This window comes from Carcharhinus amblyrhynchos, chromosome 15 (genome assembly GCF_965287045.1).
Source record: "Carcharhinus amblyrhynchos chromosome 15, sCarAmb.v2.hapA, whole genome shotgun sequence".
Lineage (NCBI taxonomy): Eukaryota > Metazoa > Chordata > Chondrichthyes > Carcharhiniformes > Carcharhinidae > Carcharhinus > Carcharhinus amblyrhynchos.
Window position 1 is genome coordinate 16,688,833 of NC_137338.1, and position 17,039 is coordinate 16,705,871.

At 42.0% G+C, this 17,039-nt stretch overlaps 1 protein-coding gene across 1 annotated transcript in view; it reads left to right on the forward strand.

Annotated features, from left to right (window-relative positions):
• The first annotated feature begins 5,752 nt into the window (after positions 1-5,752).
• LOC145353515 (uncharacterized) overlaps positions 5,753-17,039 on the forward strand; it is a 117,644-nt gene continuing 106,357 nt past the window's right edge. The window contains exons 1-2 of the mRNA XM_080204324.1: positions 5,753-5,817; positions 11,350-11,384. Of these exons, the coding sequence (XP_080060450.1) occupies positions 5,753-5,817; positions 11,350-11,384 (100 nt within the window). The remainder of the gene's footprint in view (positions 5,818-11,349; positions 11,385-17,039) is intronic.

Consider the following 17,039-nt stretch of genomic DNA (forward strand, 5'->3'; position numbering starts at 1 on the left):
CTGGTAATCTTATTGTGAGATTTTATTTAAATATAATATATATTTATAGAATGTTCTGAACTGAAAGGACAATATGCTTTCATTTAGATACTATTTTACTGGTACTTTATTGTTTTAACTAACAAGGCACAGACAACATCATTGAAGTCAAGGCAGACATATCCATTTTCATGACAGGCATCTAGACCAGTGATCCTCAAGGCTCATCTTCTGTCTCTAGCAAGGGGGTGCCCCTTAGGCAATGTCAGGCTGGCAGTGTCAGCCTGGCAGCTTGATACTGCCAGCGTGACACCTTGGCAATGCTCACCAAGCATCTTGGTACTGCCCACTGGGCAGTGCCAGGACAGGGCCTGAAAGGAGCAGGGATGTGGAGGGCTGGGATCTGGAGTGGGCAGGCCGGCCAGGGCAATCCAATCGGGTAGAGAGTGGGGACTGCTGTGTATTCTGCATTGTGATTGGTGGGGAGAAGGAGGAGCCCCTGCAACTGCTCTGCATTACATTTGTGGTGGGGGAGGGGAGAGAAGGTGAGGAAGGCCTGCTACGCTCTGTATGCAATTGATGGGGGAGGGCGTCATTGGTCTGGGCAGCAGAGGATAGAGGGGGTGCTATTTCCAGGTGGTGTAGGGCTCACAATCAGCTGCAGGCCCCTGCAATTGTGAGGGGAGGTTTAATTGAGGCTGGCTGCAGCAGCTGAGGGCTGACAGCTCTCTCCCTCATGTCAGGCTTCTGCTGTTGGAACTACATGCAGCCTCAGAGGACTGCATATGTGCAATGACTGCCTCTGTTGCTGGCTGGCAAGTTTAGCCCCACCCATTGCCTTTAGAAGCTTGAAACAGTCTATCCCATTTTTTCATGCAGTCTGTGCACAAGGCTGGGTATAAAAATTCATCCAAAAAACAGATCTACAACTCCCTTATTTTTGCACTAGCTGGACAATTAGAATTTTTCAAAGAAAATTCTGCCTGCTGTGGACCATTTTTGGCACACTGGACGCAAAATATATGGAAGTTTCTTTCCTCCGCCTGGCTGAACTCATTCTATTTCTCAACAACTTCTCCTTTAACTCATCCTGCTTTCTCCAAATCAAAGGAATAGCATTTGGTATCTACATGGGTCCTAACTACGCTTGTCTTTTTAAGGGGTATTCCTTGCTCCAAGCCTACCCAGGTCCCCTCCCACAACTCCTTTACCGGTACATCAATGCCTGTTTGGTGCTGCTTCATGCTTTTGTCCAGACCTTGAAAAAATTCATCAACTTTGCTTCTAGTTTCCACCCCTCCATCACCTTCACCTAGTTATCTCAGGCACTTTCCTTTCCTTCCTTGATTTCCTGTTTCCATTTCTATTTATCAATATCCATTACAAGCTCACTGACTCCCACAGATAACTGGACTACAGCTCTTCACACCCCGCATCCTGTAAGGATTCCATCCCTTTCTCTCAGCTGCTTCGCTTCCGTTGCATTTGTTCCGATGATGCCACTTTCCAAAGTGGTGCTTCTAATATGTGTTCCTTTTACCTCAACCATGGATTCCCAACTACAATTGTCAACAGGGCTCTCAACAGCATGCGGTCCATTTCCCGCACCATGACCCTCACCCCCTCACCTCCCCCACCCCCGATCAAGGATAGAGTCCCTCTTGTTCTCACATTTCACCCTGCCAGCCTTGCATGCAAAGCATAATCCTCAACCATTTTTGCGAACTCCAGCATGATGCCACCACCAAACACATTTTCCCTTCACTTCCTCTGTTAGAATTCTGCAGGGACCATTCGCTCCGAATAACCTAGTCCACTCCTCCACTGTCCCCAACACCTCTCATGTCACTTTCTCATGCGATTGCAGAAGGTGTAACACCTGTCCCTTTACCTCTTCTATGCTCACTGTCCAAGGCCCAAAACATTCATCCAGCTTAAGCAGCATTCCACTTGTACCTCTTACAATTTGGTGTATTGCATTCGCTGCGCCCAATGTGGCGTCCTCCATATCAAAGAGACCAAGCATAGACTGGGTAATCGCTTTGCTGAGCACCTTCGGTGCGCAGTCAGGACCCTGACCTTCTGGTTGCTTGTCATTTTAACACATGGTCCTGCTTCCATGCCCACATGTCCATCCTTGGCTTGCTGCAATGTTCCAGTGAAGCTCAACGCAAACCGAAGGAACAGCATCTCATCTTCCGCCTGGGCACTTTACGGTCTTCCGGTCTCAACATCGAATTCAACAACTTCAGTTGATTTGCTCTACCCCACCTCGGCACCCTTTGTTTTTATTCTATTTAATTTAATTTTTTATTGTTCTTTACCTTTTATTTCTTTCTTGTCTTTCTTCATTTTTCTTCCACTCCACTCTTTCCCCCTACTTCACCCCTTCCCATATCTTTTCTCCCACCTTCCCCTTTCCTACATTCTCTCTCTGTCCCATCTTTTCCTGCCCTCCCCCACATCTTCATTAATCACACTTACAGCTTCTCTGCTGACTGGCCATTCACTCCCTTTATTCTCCCTGTGAACAGCTATTGGCAGTCTTTTCTCCTGGTTTCTGTGGCTACGACTCATCTTTCATTCCCTCCCCCTACAGTATAAATATTTCCCACTTTCTACGTCTTTTAACTTTGACAAAGTGGCATCGGGACTTGAAATATCAGCTCTTTTCTCTTCTTACATATTCTGCCACACCTGCTGAGATTTTCCAGTGTTTTCTCTGTTGGTGGAAGTTTTGAATAGGGTGTGAAACTAAAGTCACAGAAGTGTATTTATTAGTTACAAATAAGGCTTGTTAACATGCAATGAAGTTATGTGAAATTTCCCTAGTCCCCACAGCCGGCACCTATTTGGGTCAATGCATCCTAACCAGCATGTCTTTCGGACTGTGGGAGGAAACCAGAGCACCCAGAGGAAACCCATGCAGGCATGGGAAGAATGTGCAAACTCCACACAGACCAAACCCAAACCAGGAACTGAACTCAGGTCTTTGGCACTGGGAAGCAGCAATGCTAACCATTGTGGCATTGTTCCGTCCAGTGTTTAGAAGCTTGCAATAGCCAATTTGTTTTAAATTATAGAAAAAGTTAAAGGTCAATGGGATTTACCCCTTTACAATGCTGGAGATATAAAACGGAATGTGCAAATTTCACAACGGGCAGGGAATTATATTTTAAGTTAATAAATTCCACGTGAAAATAGATTTTACCTCTTGGTTACCTTGCGGGATGGATGCAGTGCTGACTCCCAAACCAACGCTGAAGAATAAAATCTTCCAAAACGACCCTCTGATTGGTGTCCACTTCATGATAAACTTTTTAAATTTAACTCCTGCATGAGATCAATGAGGATCAGTTCAATGTAAGATCATATCTGGTCGTTGGGAGGTTATTGCCACACGTTCATGGTCCCCACGTGTGCCTCACACCTCGTGAGAAGCCCAGGTCCACGTGCCAAAGGCGGAGCACACGCTGCCAGGTATCATTCCCCCCTCCCCCGGCCCAAAGCCGCAGGTGAGAGCTAGAGTTACCGCTAGGTACCAGAGTTTGGGACATTTAGTCCACGTCACCTGGCGGAGTGCATTCAGTGCTGTGGCTACTTGCACCACGTTGGTAAATGGTAACTTCTACTTTCCACCGTCCAAGGAATTATCTTTGAGAAAATGTATTTGACGTTGCTGCTGTTCTTGATTTTGTGACTTTTTGTTAGAGAATATTTTGCAGCCATTCTTTAGAAAGAGCCAGTTTCATTTTGCATCTTCAGAAAATGCTGAGTTTCTGCAGCGGTTTTTGGTTTTATTTTTCAGATTCCAGCATCCGCAGTATTTGCCTCTATCATTTTGCATCTTCTCCGATTTATTTTGCAGAGGGTGGCTGCGTATGTTGGTTGTTTTGAAGTAGTTTAGGTTGTGGTAGCTCAGCTGAGAAACTGCTCGATTGTCACAGCTCTGATCTAGATAAATATAGAATGCGACATTAAAAATAAATGATTATAATGCATTTGCACGCAGTTCATTTAGCTGCACTGTTGATTTGCAATCGTCCATATTTTCCCTGACTGTCGTGAGATGCAAAATAATCCTGGAATTAAACTAAATCCTGGTAATCTTAATCCATGGTTTTTAACCAGCAACATTTATAATATGGTACCACATGTCCATGTATACTTGGGTGTATGACTTTTATGATAAACATGGCTTAAGTGAAACTTGGAAGTGGTCCAATCTCCTTGATTTTGCTGTTCTTAGGCTTAGTAATTCTTTGCTAACTTTTTCCTTTGATATTTGATCCTTTTGTGCAAGCCTGAGTTAAAGCTGAAATGAAATATTTTAGGTGGAATGAAAACTGATTGTTGCCAAACAAGTTCTTGATCAGTGGATGTTGCATAGTGGCAGGGCCTTCCATGACTTTATTGATATGGATGGATGCTGAATAAATTGGTAATTGAATAGAACATAGTTGGGCAAACCTTTACATTGTTGGTTACCTCCCTAATTTCTTAGGTGTGATAACATAGGTGGAAGAGCACCTAGTTCTGATATGCAAATGTTTGTCATTGCTGTCAGGATGTTGTTAGAACAAAGAACAAAGAACAACACAGCATGGGAAACAGGCCCTTCGGCCCAACGAGCCCATGCCGCCATCTTAACAATGTGTTTTTCCTCCTCCACCCATGACCCATGTCTGTGCCTATGGTACCCCCATTGGAAACCAGATTAAGGGGAGAATAATTTAGGGACAGTTTGTTACACCAATCAGCCTAAGAGCACATCCTTGGGGTGTAGGAGGAAACCAGAGCACCCGGAGGAAACCCACGCAACTACAGGGAGAATGCGCAAACTCCCACAGACACTGGCCCAAATCCATGTATCTGTTAGACAACAAGGTGGACCGACGCACCTGCGGAGTAAAAGAGAAAAACATCAACACATGTAACAGTTGATTTCCAGGAACGTCCCGAGGCTTTGATCCTTATTTAAAACAGTCTCCTATAACCCTCCATCCCTGTTTCGCTCATGTGTCTATCTAAGTAAACCTTAAACAAGTCCAGCGTGCCTGCCTCCACCATCTTACTTGGCAGTGCATTCCATACCCCCACGACCCTCTGTGTGAAAAACCTCCCTCTAGCATCCAAATTATACCTCTCCCCCCTCACCTTAAGCCCGAGACCCCTCGTGATATTTGTCTCCGATCTAGGAAAAAGCCTGCCACTGTTTACTCTATCTATACCCTTCAATATCTTATACACCTCTATTAGATCCCCCCTCAATCTCCGTCTTTCTAAGGAAAACAGCCCCAATTTACCCAATCTTTCCTCTTAACCCAGTCCTTCCATACCAGACAGCATCCTGGTAAACCTCCTCTGCACTCCCTCCAGGGTCTCCACGTCCTTCCGGTAGTAAGGTGACCAGAACTGGACGGAGTACTCCAGATGTGGTCTAACCAACGTTCTGTACAACTGCAGCATTAGACGCCAGCTCTAGGGCACAGTCTTCACTGCATCCAGAGCGCTCAACCATTTTTTAATCTCAAATGGACTGAATTGAGTTGATTGGACATGGGCAGATGCTGGGTTCTTGTCAGAAATCTGAATTAGATTATTCACTTGACATTTGTCTCTGCTTTAAAATAGGGGAAGAAATCTTGCAATCTTAATTTGAACTGAACTTTGTTTATTTTCACCATTATCGAATAAAACTGGTAGGAATTTGGAGTACTACAACGTCAGCTGCTGGCATAACTTAAAAAGGCGTGGTTAAAGTGAGATAGAAATGGCAGACAAGTACCATGAGTTATCCAAAGCTCACCTTACCTGTGACTATCTTCATGCAAACTCGTAAGTAAAACTGAATAATTCACATTTACTTAAATTTTTGACTGCGAGGAGGAAAATTACTGATGCAATGCATTTACAGAACCACACATGAATTCCTCTTTGGAGCACTGGCAGAATTGGTGGATAATGCAAGGTATAGTAATAAATATTACTGTTAAGAGCCTTGACATATGATTAAACAAATATTATGCTTTATATTGTTAAGTCCAGCTTAAAGATATCTTAACTGAAGAAAGCCGTGGTTCTTTTTTTTGTAATCAATCGAAAGGTCAAAACTAGCCTGGTAGTAAATAACATGAAATAAAATTAAACTAAAATAAAATCTGAAGATGTGCATGTTAGGTTGATTGGCCATGCTAAGTCAACCTTTAGTGTTAGGGGGATTAGCCGGGTAAATATGTGGGGTTATGGGGATGGGGCCTGGGTGAGATTGTTGTTGGTGCAAGTTTAATGGGCTGAATGACCTCCTTCGGCACCACAGGGATTCTATTCTGTGAAATGCTGAGAATACTCAAGCAAGTCTGGTAGCATCTGTGGAGAGAGAATTTTTCTTTCTTCCACCAGAAGTGGTACACACAAAAAATGTAATAGATCTTGAAGTGAAAGAGAATGGGAGGCTAAGGAAAAAGAACAGTGAAGGTCAGTGATAGGGCAGTAGAGATTAAATTACATAAATTTCATGTTACTAAGTGAGTGATAATGGGACAAGTAAAGAAGCAAAAGATGTAAGTGGAGGAGGTGTGACTGACAAGATCCTGAATATCTACTGGCTGAAAGAAAAGGAAACGAGAATGAAAAAAAGCCAGCACAGAAGTGAGAAACAGAATGCATTACAATCTAGAATGTTGAATCCAGAGCGTTGTATAGTGCTCAGTCAAACAATAAGTTGCTGTTCCACGAGTTCACTTTTGCACTTGGGCAGCAGAGCAACGAACTATCCAGGAAAATGGCAGCAACCAGGCGTGCCAGGTCTTTGTTGTTTCTTGGAGCTCTCACAATGACATGCAAGGTGCTGAAATTCCACTTGCTCATTTGGAGGAAAATGACTGGTAGGCTGGGGACACAATAAACCTGCTCTCATAGCTCAGAAAGATGTGTTATGGATGTGGAGAGAAATGGTGGGATAACAAGATGTGTTTAGAGGGAGTGTTTTAAACTTTTTGAGTTTAGTGATTTTTAGTAACAATCACAAAGCAGGCTTCTTTGTAAGTTTAAATGAGAAGAAAATGTAATGTTGTCATATCATAGCCCAAAATGTAAATGCAAATGAAACAAACTCTCTTTCTCTCTCACACACACACACACACACACACACACACACACACACACACACACACACACACACACACACACACACACACACACACACACACACACACAGTAAAGATGAAATTTAGAAACAGAGCATGCATTTAAGTTGTTAACAGAAATAGAAACAATTCACAAGATTAAATTTAGTCCTTTAGTCCTTGTGTGCATAACAGCCCTGGGTGGATTCTCTCTTTGAATTCATCGGATGATTGGAAGCTGGAAGCCTCAGGGTTTCCAAACAACATCACAGCCAGGTTTCTGCAGAGACAAATCTTTGCAGGTGAAGACACATTAGCCCTTCTTACTATTAAAGTTGACATTTGTTCTAGCAGGGTTATGTTCTTTTTGCTGGCTTGTTTCTCACTGGCTCTTGTTTCAGATTTGTTATTTGAAGTCAGTTTTGATCATTTCACAACATGATCAATGCTTCTATTGGCCACACAAATGATTTGAAGTAGAAGCCATTGCTACAAAATAAAAAATGGCGGATGGTCATTTTGTGATAAATTAGTTTCTCTGCAATTCTTGGGGTATTGAGCTTGTGGGACGGGGAGCTGCTGTTGAGTACCTGTTTGTACCCAGACAACGTGGCATTACATTCCAAAAGTGATTTCATATTTTGGATGAGTCTTTCAAGGGAGGTTCTTCCACCCATGGACATTTATATTTTAATTGTTTTCTTTGTGCAGAAGAGCACCTGATGTTTGTGGCAGCTTCCATATTGCTCACTTTTTGAAGTGAGTCCAAATAGAGTCCAGAGGTGGAATTTTCTGGCTGTTCACACCAACAGGATTTGGAGATTTGGCTGAGTGCCAAATTCTCCATCCTCACTTACAGCAGTGGTGGGATGTGAAAGGCTGGAAAATTTCAGCCTATATCTTAAAAGTTAATAATATGATATCCTTACTGGGCATGGCCGCTGTAAGCATTGTAGTGGCAATGTTCATGGGATGAAGATTTACTGAAAGCTGAGTCATTTATTGCTCTTTGGCAATTGAGCCCTTGTCTCGATCTTCTGCAGTCTGGTATAGGTAGATGTATACTGCTGTTATGGAGCAAGTTTTGGGATTTTGACCCAGTGATGATGAATGGTGATACACTTCCAAGCCAGGATGGTTGTGATTTGAACAGGAATTTGCAGGTTCTGGTGTTCCCACGCATCTGCTGCCCTTATTTTCGTAGTTGGCAAAGTTCACAGTGTTGGAAGGTGAGAAGGGACTTTAAAGTAAGGGATTTTAGCAGGTTGAAGTGCATCTTGTGGATGGTACACATTGTGTTGGTAGGGGTGTGTATGTTTCAGTTGGTGGAGAGGGTTTCAATCAAATGGGTTTCTTTGTTATATGTCGAGCCTCCAATTTTGTTGGAGTTGTACTCATCCAGCCAAGTGGAGCATATTCCATTATACTACTGATTTGTGCCTTGTAGATCATGAACTGTCTTTGAGAAGTTGGGAGATAAGTTGCTCATCACAGAATTTTCAGCTGCTGATCTGCACTTTTAGGCACAGGATTTATCTCATTAATCTAGTTCCGTTTCTGGGGTGATTGGTAAACCCCAAGCTGTTGATGATGGAAGGGTCAGCAATCATAATGCCATTTGAATGTCATGGGGATAGTGAGGTTCCTTGTCATTATTCAGCAGTTGCACTGCATGAAAGTTACTTGCGACTAATCAACACAGCCCTGAATATTATGCAGTTCTTGCTTCACACAAGCATCGACTGCTTAACTATCTCAGGAGTTGCAAATGGAACTGGGTGTTGTGTAATCGTCAGCAAACATTTCTGGCTTTATGATGGAGGGAAGGTAATTGAAGCAGCTGAAGACTGTTCGACCTTGGACATTCAGTTAAAATAGTGTAACACAAAAGGAGGAAATTTGAGAAGAATCAAAAATAAAAGAAATGTCTAGTGACCGAAAAGTTGAAGCAAATTTACTAAGTTGTAGCGATTTGCACAAAACGTGAAAAGTGAAACAAGCTGCAGTGCCTTATTGTCTGATGGAAGAAAAAGGCATCATACTGACATGGGAACCCTTCCCAAGCACAACTCTCTTTCTGACACATTTTCAAAAAATAGCAGTACAACATTAGCCATGTCTTGTTGCTTTTGTACTGACAGAGAATGGAAGCAGTGGTTATCTGATCCCATGAAATCTGTATCAAGACCCCATGGGTTGCAAGTTTTAGAAAAGTGAGATGGGTGATCTAGTGATTTTACTGAGAATATAGTTATAAAAAATTATTGGTACCTCTGTATGGAATTTGGTGGAAATGCAATGGTAATAAACTGGAAACATTAGTAATATGCATGTTTTAAATTTTAGTGGCATGCTGGATTTCTTCATAAAATTGAACTGACAGGATGCAAAGCAATCTTAAATCTTGCTCAGCACAATTATCCAATTATCTTGATGATTAATAGCATCATCTTTTATTAGAATCTGGTAGAGATGTTTTCTTTGAAGTTAAATGTTACAGGTATATTTACAGCAGGTAACTCTCTCCCTAACAGCATTGTGGGTGTGCCTTACACCATGTTGAATGCAGGGATTCAAGAAGGCAGCTCACCATCATGGGTGGCACAGTAACACTGTGGTTAGCACTGCTGCTTCACAGCTCCAGGATCCTGGGTTTGATTCCCGGCTTGGGTCACTGTCTGTGTGGAGTTTGCACATTCTCCTTGTGTCTGTGTGGATTTCCTCCGGGTACTCCGGTTTCCTCCCATAGTCCAAAGATGTGTAGGTTAGGTTGATTGGCCATGCTAAGAAATTGCCCCTTGCAGGGATGCATAGGTTAGAGGGATCAGAGGGTATAATGTGTAGGGATATGGGGATAGGGCCTGGGTGGGACTGTGTTTGGTGCAAACTTGATGGGCTGAAGGGCCTCTTTCTGCACGGTAAGGTTCTATGATTCTGTGCCTTACACCATGTTGACTGCAGGGATTCAAGAAGGCAGCTCACCATCATGGGTGGCACAGTAACACTGTGGTTAGCACTGCTGCTTCACAGCTCCAGGGTCCTGGGTTTGATTCCCGGCTTGGGAACTATATTCTCAGTAAAATCATCTTTTCAGGGAAGTTGAGGATGGGAAATAAACACTGGCCAAGCCAGCAAAGCCCGTATTTCATTAATGATTTTTTAAAAAATGTAATTGGTTTCCACTAATAGCACAAAATCATCTCATGGCAAATCAACATCCCATACAATGGAAGAGAAAATTGGACATGGTGTAATTTAAGGTTGAACCTGGGAATCAAACATTACTCAAAACAGGTAGTCCAGAATGCAAAAGTGATTTTGAAGTGAGGGCCAGTTTAGAAATAACGCATAAGCTAAATAGATAGAAAAAGCGAATGATCATGGCAGCTAAGAGCCATTTACCAATCCCGAGGAACAATCGGATGGATGGCACAGAGTGTGATCTTTGTGGTTTGTGTTGGCAGCATTTTGATAAGCTCTTCCTTGATCTTCCTCCGTCTGAAGAAGGCTGCGCCCTCTGTGTACCATTAATATACATTATTTCTAGAATTTGGTAAGTTACCCTGTGCCAATTTCCTGTTTGAATAGCTCTGGTCAATGACAAGCACAAAAGGTATCACCCCCTCCTTGTCCATCACTTCAGCGTGCCCATTTCTGTTTACCTCTTGATGAGAACTATTTGTTACCTTTTATTAGACCATTGCATTGAAAAGAGGGTTCAAGATGCCATTCTGTCAAGTTGGGCATGTCATCATGGAAGCTTGAACCAAGTGTCCTTGATGTTTCTTAGGACTGGATGTGTTTTTCCAAGAGAGAGAAGTAAAATGACTTTTCTACCAGGTGGCTTCATGCTATGACTACTAACTCATCTGTAAGAATTGTGTAATGTTACAGATGTTGTCATATGATGTGACATTTAACTTCATGAAAACTTACCTACCAGAACATTTCTTACAACAATAAGCTGCTATTCTGTTCTTCTGTGATAGGCTGTGTGATCTTATGTCTAATCCATTTCTATTACGCTTATGCTCCTACTAACTTTTCCGTAGATATTCTATAATATTCTGAAAAGTATAATTTTTATAATAATGAGCTGCTATTCTTTTCTTGTCTGATTATGTTCTAATCCATCTTTATTATACTAATGCTTTACGATTGGAAACAATTATCAGTTTGATTAATAGCAGGCTTTTTAAAGAAAACTGAAAAATATAATAAAACATTTTTTTTGTGTTTGCAGAGATGCTGAAGCAATGCTATTGAACATTTATACAGGTGAGTCCAAGTACCAAGATTGCTATCAATGTGCAAAGATGTGCAGATCAGTTAGAATGGCAATGCTAAATTACCTATTGATATGCCAAGATGTGTAAATTAGATGGATTAGACATTGTATGTGTGGGGTTATAAGGATAGGGCAGGAGACAGGGTCTGGGTAAAACAGTCTGTCAGACAGTCAATGTAGACTCGATGGGCTGAATGGCCTCCTTCTGCACGGTAGGGACTCTATGATAATGGGGAATTGGATAGTGAAAATTGCCTGAATAATTCATTGGCAAAATCAATATTTTTCTCTAGATTAGGTACTTACTTTTGGTTAATTCATTTTCTGTTATTTAAATAGAATCAATTGATTGATAATTAAATTAATTAAACACAATGATATAGGTGTTTATTTGTTTTTACTTAGCTATAATTTACGGCATGGACCTGAGGTGCAGTGTGGACCAGATTTGTCAATGGCATGAGGTTCAATTCATGAACTGACGGGACATGTAGGATTCGTGCCCTACTTCTTTCACCAACCTATGGTGGAGGTTATGGCAACGTGGCTTTGACCTGCCTTTGGTCAGATAACTCAGAATTTTGCATGCCATCTGTCTGATTGTTCTCTTTATAATCCATATAGTGCGCCATGCTGAAAAGGGTGCTAACACTGTTGTGCCTCTCTTGTGTCAAGAACATCAGAGTTAATCAGTTGTGACATCATATGGCCTTTGCTGAACTATTAATCCAGAAACTCAGCTAATGTTCTGGGGACCTGGGCTTGAATCCTATCATGGCAGATGGTGGAATCTCAATTCAATTTTTTAAAACATGGATTTGATTATCTACTGCTGACGGTGAAACCATTGTCGATTGTTGGAAAAACCCATCTGGTTCACTAATGTACCTTTAGGGAAGGAAATTTGCGGTTCTTGCCTGGCCTGGCCTACATGTTGCTCCAGAGTCACAGCCAATGTAGTTGACTCTTAACTGCCCTCCAAGGGCAACTAGGGATGGGCAACAAATGTGAGCCGGTCAGCAATGCCTATGTCCCATGAATGAATAAAAGAAAAGCTAACTATTATTATCAGACAGTCGTATTATCAAATTGTTGTGACGACGATTAAAATTATTACTCCCTTCTACTTAAGAGGTAGAATGACTGTTCACTTTCACAATTATATTTTGTGAATACCATGAAGGTTGTTTTTATTCTCATTTGGGCTTGCATTGTTTTTACAGCTGGTAGGTGTCACTGCAGTTGCTGACAGCCAATGTGATCCATGCCTTAAGTTCACAATAAAATTGCCATGCCTCTCCCACTCCAACATGCCCAACATCCAACCAGTAATCACTCAAAAACTAACTCTGCTGAGCAAGACATATTGTTCATATGATTGACACATCCGTTCTACTCCGAAATCAGTTGCGATGGGTAACTGCCAGGAGGACAACAGAAACACTTAGGGATGTTTTTAAAACATTCCTGCAAAGGTTAAACATCAAATCTGACTGATGGGTGTCCCTGGTTTGTGACCGAGCAATATGGAGAAGATTCATTCAGGAAAACATTGAACACTTGGATATACTTTGGGGGCATGCAGTGGCAAATCTGAGGCTTCAGAGCATGCAGACCTCCAAACTCATCTGCCCAACCCTTCAAGGACCATATAGCAAATGTTGTCCCCTTGTTCAAGAAGGGGATTAGAGACCATCCTGGGAATTATAGACTGGTGAGCCTTACTTCTGTTAAATAAGAACATAAGAACATAAGAAATAGGAGCAGGAGTAGGCCATCTAGCCCTTCGAGCCTGCCCCGCCATTCAATAAGATCATGGCTGATCTGTCGCTGCTCAGTTCCACTTTCCCGCTTTCTCCCCATAACCCTTAATCCTCTCTCTTATCAAAAACCCATCAACCCGCGTCTTAAAAATATTTAGCGAGGCAGCCTCCACCACTTCAACGGGCAGAGAATTCCAGAGATTCACCACCCTTTGAGTGAAGAAGTTCCTCCTCAACTCCGTTCTAAACCGCCCCCCTTTTATCTTGAGGCTGTGCCCCCTAGTCCTACTGGGCAAAGTTTTGAAAGGAATTATAAGTGATAGGATTTATAATCATCTAGAGAGAAATAAATTTATTAGGGATAGTCAACACGGTTTTGTGAAGGGTAGGTCATGCCTCACAAACCTTATCGAGTTCTTTGAGAAGGTGACCAAAGAGGTGGGTAAGGGTAAGGCAGTTGACGTGGTGTATATGGATGTTAGCAAAGCGTTTGATATGGTTCCCCATAGTAGGCTACTGCAGAAAATGCAGATGCATGGGATTGAGGGTGATTTAGCAGTTTGGATCAGGAATTGGCTAGCTGATAGAAGACAGAGGGTGGTGGTTGATGGGAAATATTCAACCTGGAGTTCAGTTACTAGTGGTGTGCCTCAGGGATCTGTTTTAGAGTCACTGCTGTTTGTCATTTTTATAAATGACCTGGATGAGGGTGTAGAAGGATGGGTTAGTAAATTTGCTGACGACACCAAAGTCGGAGGAGTTGTAGACAGTGAGGATGGATGGTACAATTTGCAGAGGGACAAAGATAAGCTGCAGAGCTGGGCTGAGAGGTGGCAAATGGAGTTTAATGCGGAAAAGTGCGAGATGATTCACTTTGGTAAGAGTAACAGGAGTATAGAATACAGGGCTAATGGAAGGACTCTTCGTAGTGTCGATGAGCAGAGAGATCTTGGTGTACATGTGCACAGATCCCTGAAAGTTGGCACCCAGGTTGATAAGGTTGTTAAGACTGTCTAAGTTAAGAAGGTGTACGGTGTGTTAGCTTTTATTGGTAGAGGGATTGAATTTTGGAGCCGTGAGGTCATGTTGCAACTGTACAAAACTCTGGTGCGGCCGCATTTGGAGTATTGCGTACAGTTCTGGTCGCCACATTATAAGAAAGATGTGGAGGCATTGGAAAGGGTGCAGAGGAGGTTTACCAGGATGTTGCCTGGTATGGTGGGAAGGTCTTATGAGGAAAGAACATAAGAAATAGGAGCAGGAGTAGGCCAACTAGCCCTTCGAGCCTGCCCCGCCATTCAATAAGATCATAGCTGATCTGTCGTGTCTCAGTTCCACATTCCTGCCCTCTCCCCATAACCCTTAATCCCCTCTCTCATCAAAAACCCATCAACCCGCGTCTTAAAAATATTTAGCGAGGCAGCCTCCACCACTTCAACGGGCAGAGAATTCCAGAGATTCACCACCCTTTGAGTGAAGAAGTTCCTCCTCAACTCTGTTCTAAACCGCCCCCCCCCCCCCCCCCCTTTATCTTGAGGCTATGCCCCCTAGTCCTACTATCCTTTCTGAGCGGGAAGAGTCTCTCCACCTCTATCCTATCCATCCCATTCATCATCTTTATTTTCATTAGAGAGAAGAAGATTATGAGGTGACCTAATTGAGGCATACAAGATGATCCGAGGCTTAGATAGGGTGGACAGCGAGAGCCTTTTTCCTTGGATGGTGATGGCTAACACGAGGGGACATAGCTTTAAATTAAGGGTTGGGAGTTATAGGACAGATGTCAGAGGTAGGTTCTTTACTCAGAGGGTAGTAAGGGCATGGAATGGCCTGCGTGCAGCAGTTGTGGACTCGCCAACTTTAAGGGCGTTCAAATGGTCAGTGGATAGGCATATGGATAACATTGGAATAGTTTAGGTTAGAGGGTCATTAGATTTGTTCCACTTGTTGGTGCAACATCAAGGGCCGAAGGGCCTGTACTGTGCTGTAATGTTCTATGTTCTATATGTCCCACAGTTGACAGAGTTTACAGATTGCACACTGGACTTTCAACCATCTTAGAACCTTTATTTATATTTTTTATGTGTGATATAAAACAAGTGTTGATATCACAAATTTACAATACAAGATTTTTGCTATTATATGAAAGCTGTGTTTACCAGTACTCTGGGTTCAGATGGTAAGATTGTCTAAGTTTTATTCAAACAAATTTATTTTTCAACTAATTTTCTTCCTAAGCTTTGGAAGCTAAAACTGAGTAACAATCATGCTAGCTTACCATTTTAAGGTTTCCTGTTTCAGAGATCAATAAAGAATTGAAAGGAGGGTTTATGCTGTGTTTTCTAGATGATGGCATTGGCATGGACCCCAGTAAGTACATTTGTAATTTCTATTGTCTGTAGTTCTGAATTTTTTTGAGGTTTGCTGTTGCTTTGCCACTGAAATCTGGATAACTGCATAAACAGTTTATTCTGATCTGCTGATACAGTTAAAAGTACCAGGCACATGTCTTTTAAACATGTTTAGATTTCAGACCAACAGGCCTCTGGAAAGCTCTCTTCACAGTGGCAATTGGTACTCCCTTCAATTTAAGCATTAGTCTTTTTAGTGTTATCTACCTGACTGGTGTGGCCTAGTGTCCCATCCAGCATTAGAAGGATAACGAACCCTGACCTGGTAACAGATCTTGGAAATATATTACAGTAAGTAGGTTTTGAGAAAGAAATGGAGAAATGAAAGTGAAGAAGTTGCGCTCAAGGAACAACAAAGAAGGAAAATTACAGACCCATTTCACAAGTTGCCTCAAATTGCTGAGAATCAATTCTTGTGTGGAACCTTACCAAATGTTTCTTAGAAATCCATATAAACAGGGGACTACCTACAATCCACAATGCATGTGATCACAAAGATTCAACTATGTTTCTCAGACATGACCTGCCCTTCAAAAATTCCAATAACTTCCCCACGACAATTGTAAAATTGACAAGTCTGTAGTTACCTGATTCCTCCTTCCCTTTTTAAATAATGAAAGTAAAAGTGAAAAACATAAGTTAGAAACAGCAAATTATTCATTGGGCTAATGCTATTAACAGGTAGAATAGTTCATCATCAACAACACCATTGCCACCTCTACCAAAGTATATGTGACTTTGGAAATGCTTGACAACAGTGGTCATAAAAAGTAGAAAATTGTTTTCTTTTTGGTTTGTTGTTTACATTGAAAAGCAAGATATTATGATTATTATTGACCTTGCAATCCCGGTACATCATTATAAATACTCTTCAAATAACTTATCTCCCTTAGCTCCCAATCTCCATATTAGAGGGTTTTTGAACAGACAAGCTGCTGGAGAAGGTCAGCCCTTATTCAATGAACTGTTCCACCCATAAGCAGTATTCCTTTCCTCACACCACTCCATATGTTTAAACTCACCATGCTGAGGATGACAGCTGAGAATCTAAGATAGGAATCTTGACAGGAGAATACATCCATGAGAAATCACAATCTCATCGTAGACCCTGCTGCTCATCCACCCAGTTTTGATCTCCCATGGTGGCGGGGAGCACGTTTAAACTGCTTCTGGAATGAAAAAGACCTCTTGTGCAGTCACCCAACATCGGTGGGGCCTCCAAGGCTATAGCTATAATGCAGTCCAAATGATGACTCACCCTGTCAAGGAGTGTCTGCTAATAACCTTGAAGATGAGCTTAAAGAATCCCATCTAGCCACTGACAATAATATTGCTTGGCTCTGTGACTATACAAATGCTAAATAAATTAATAAATGACAAAAATGAAACAAATCCTCTACCAATTGTCTGTTTATTCTATAGGATATCAAATGTGTGAAAAATGGATTGTAACACATTTTCTGCATCTTGT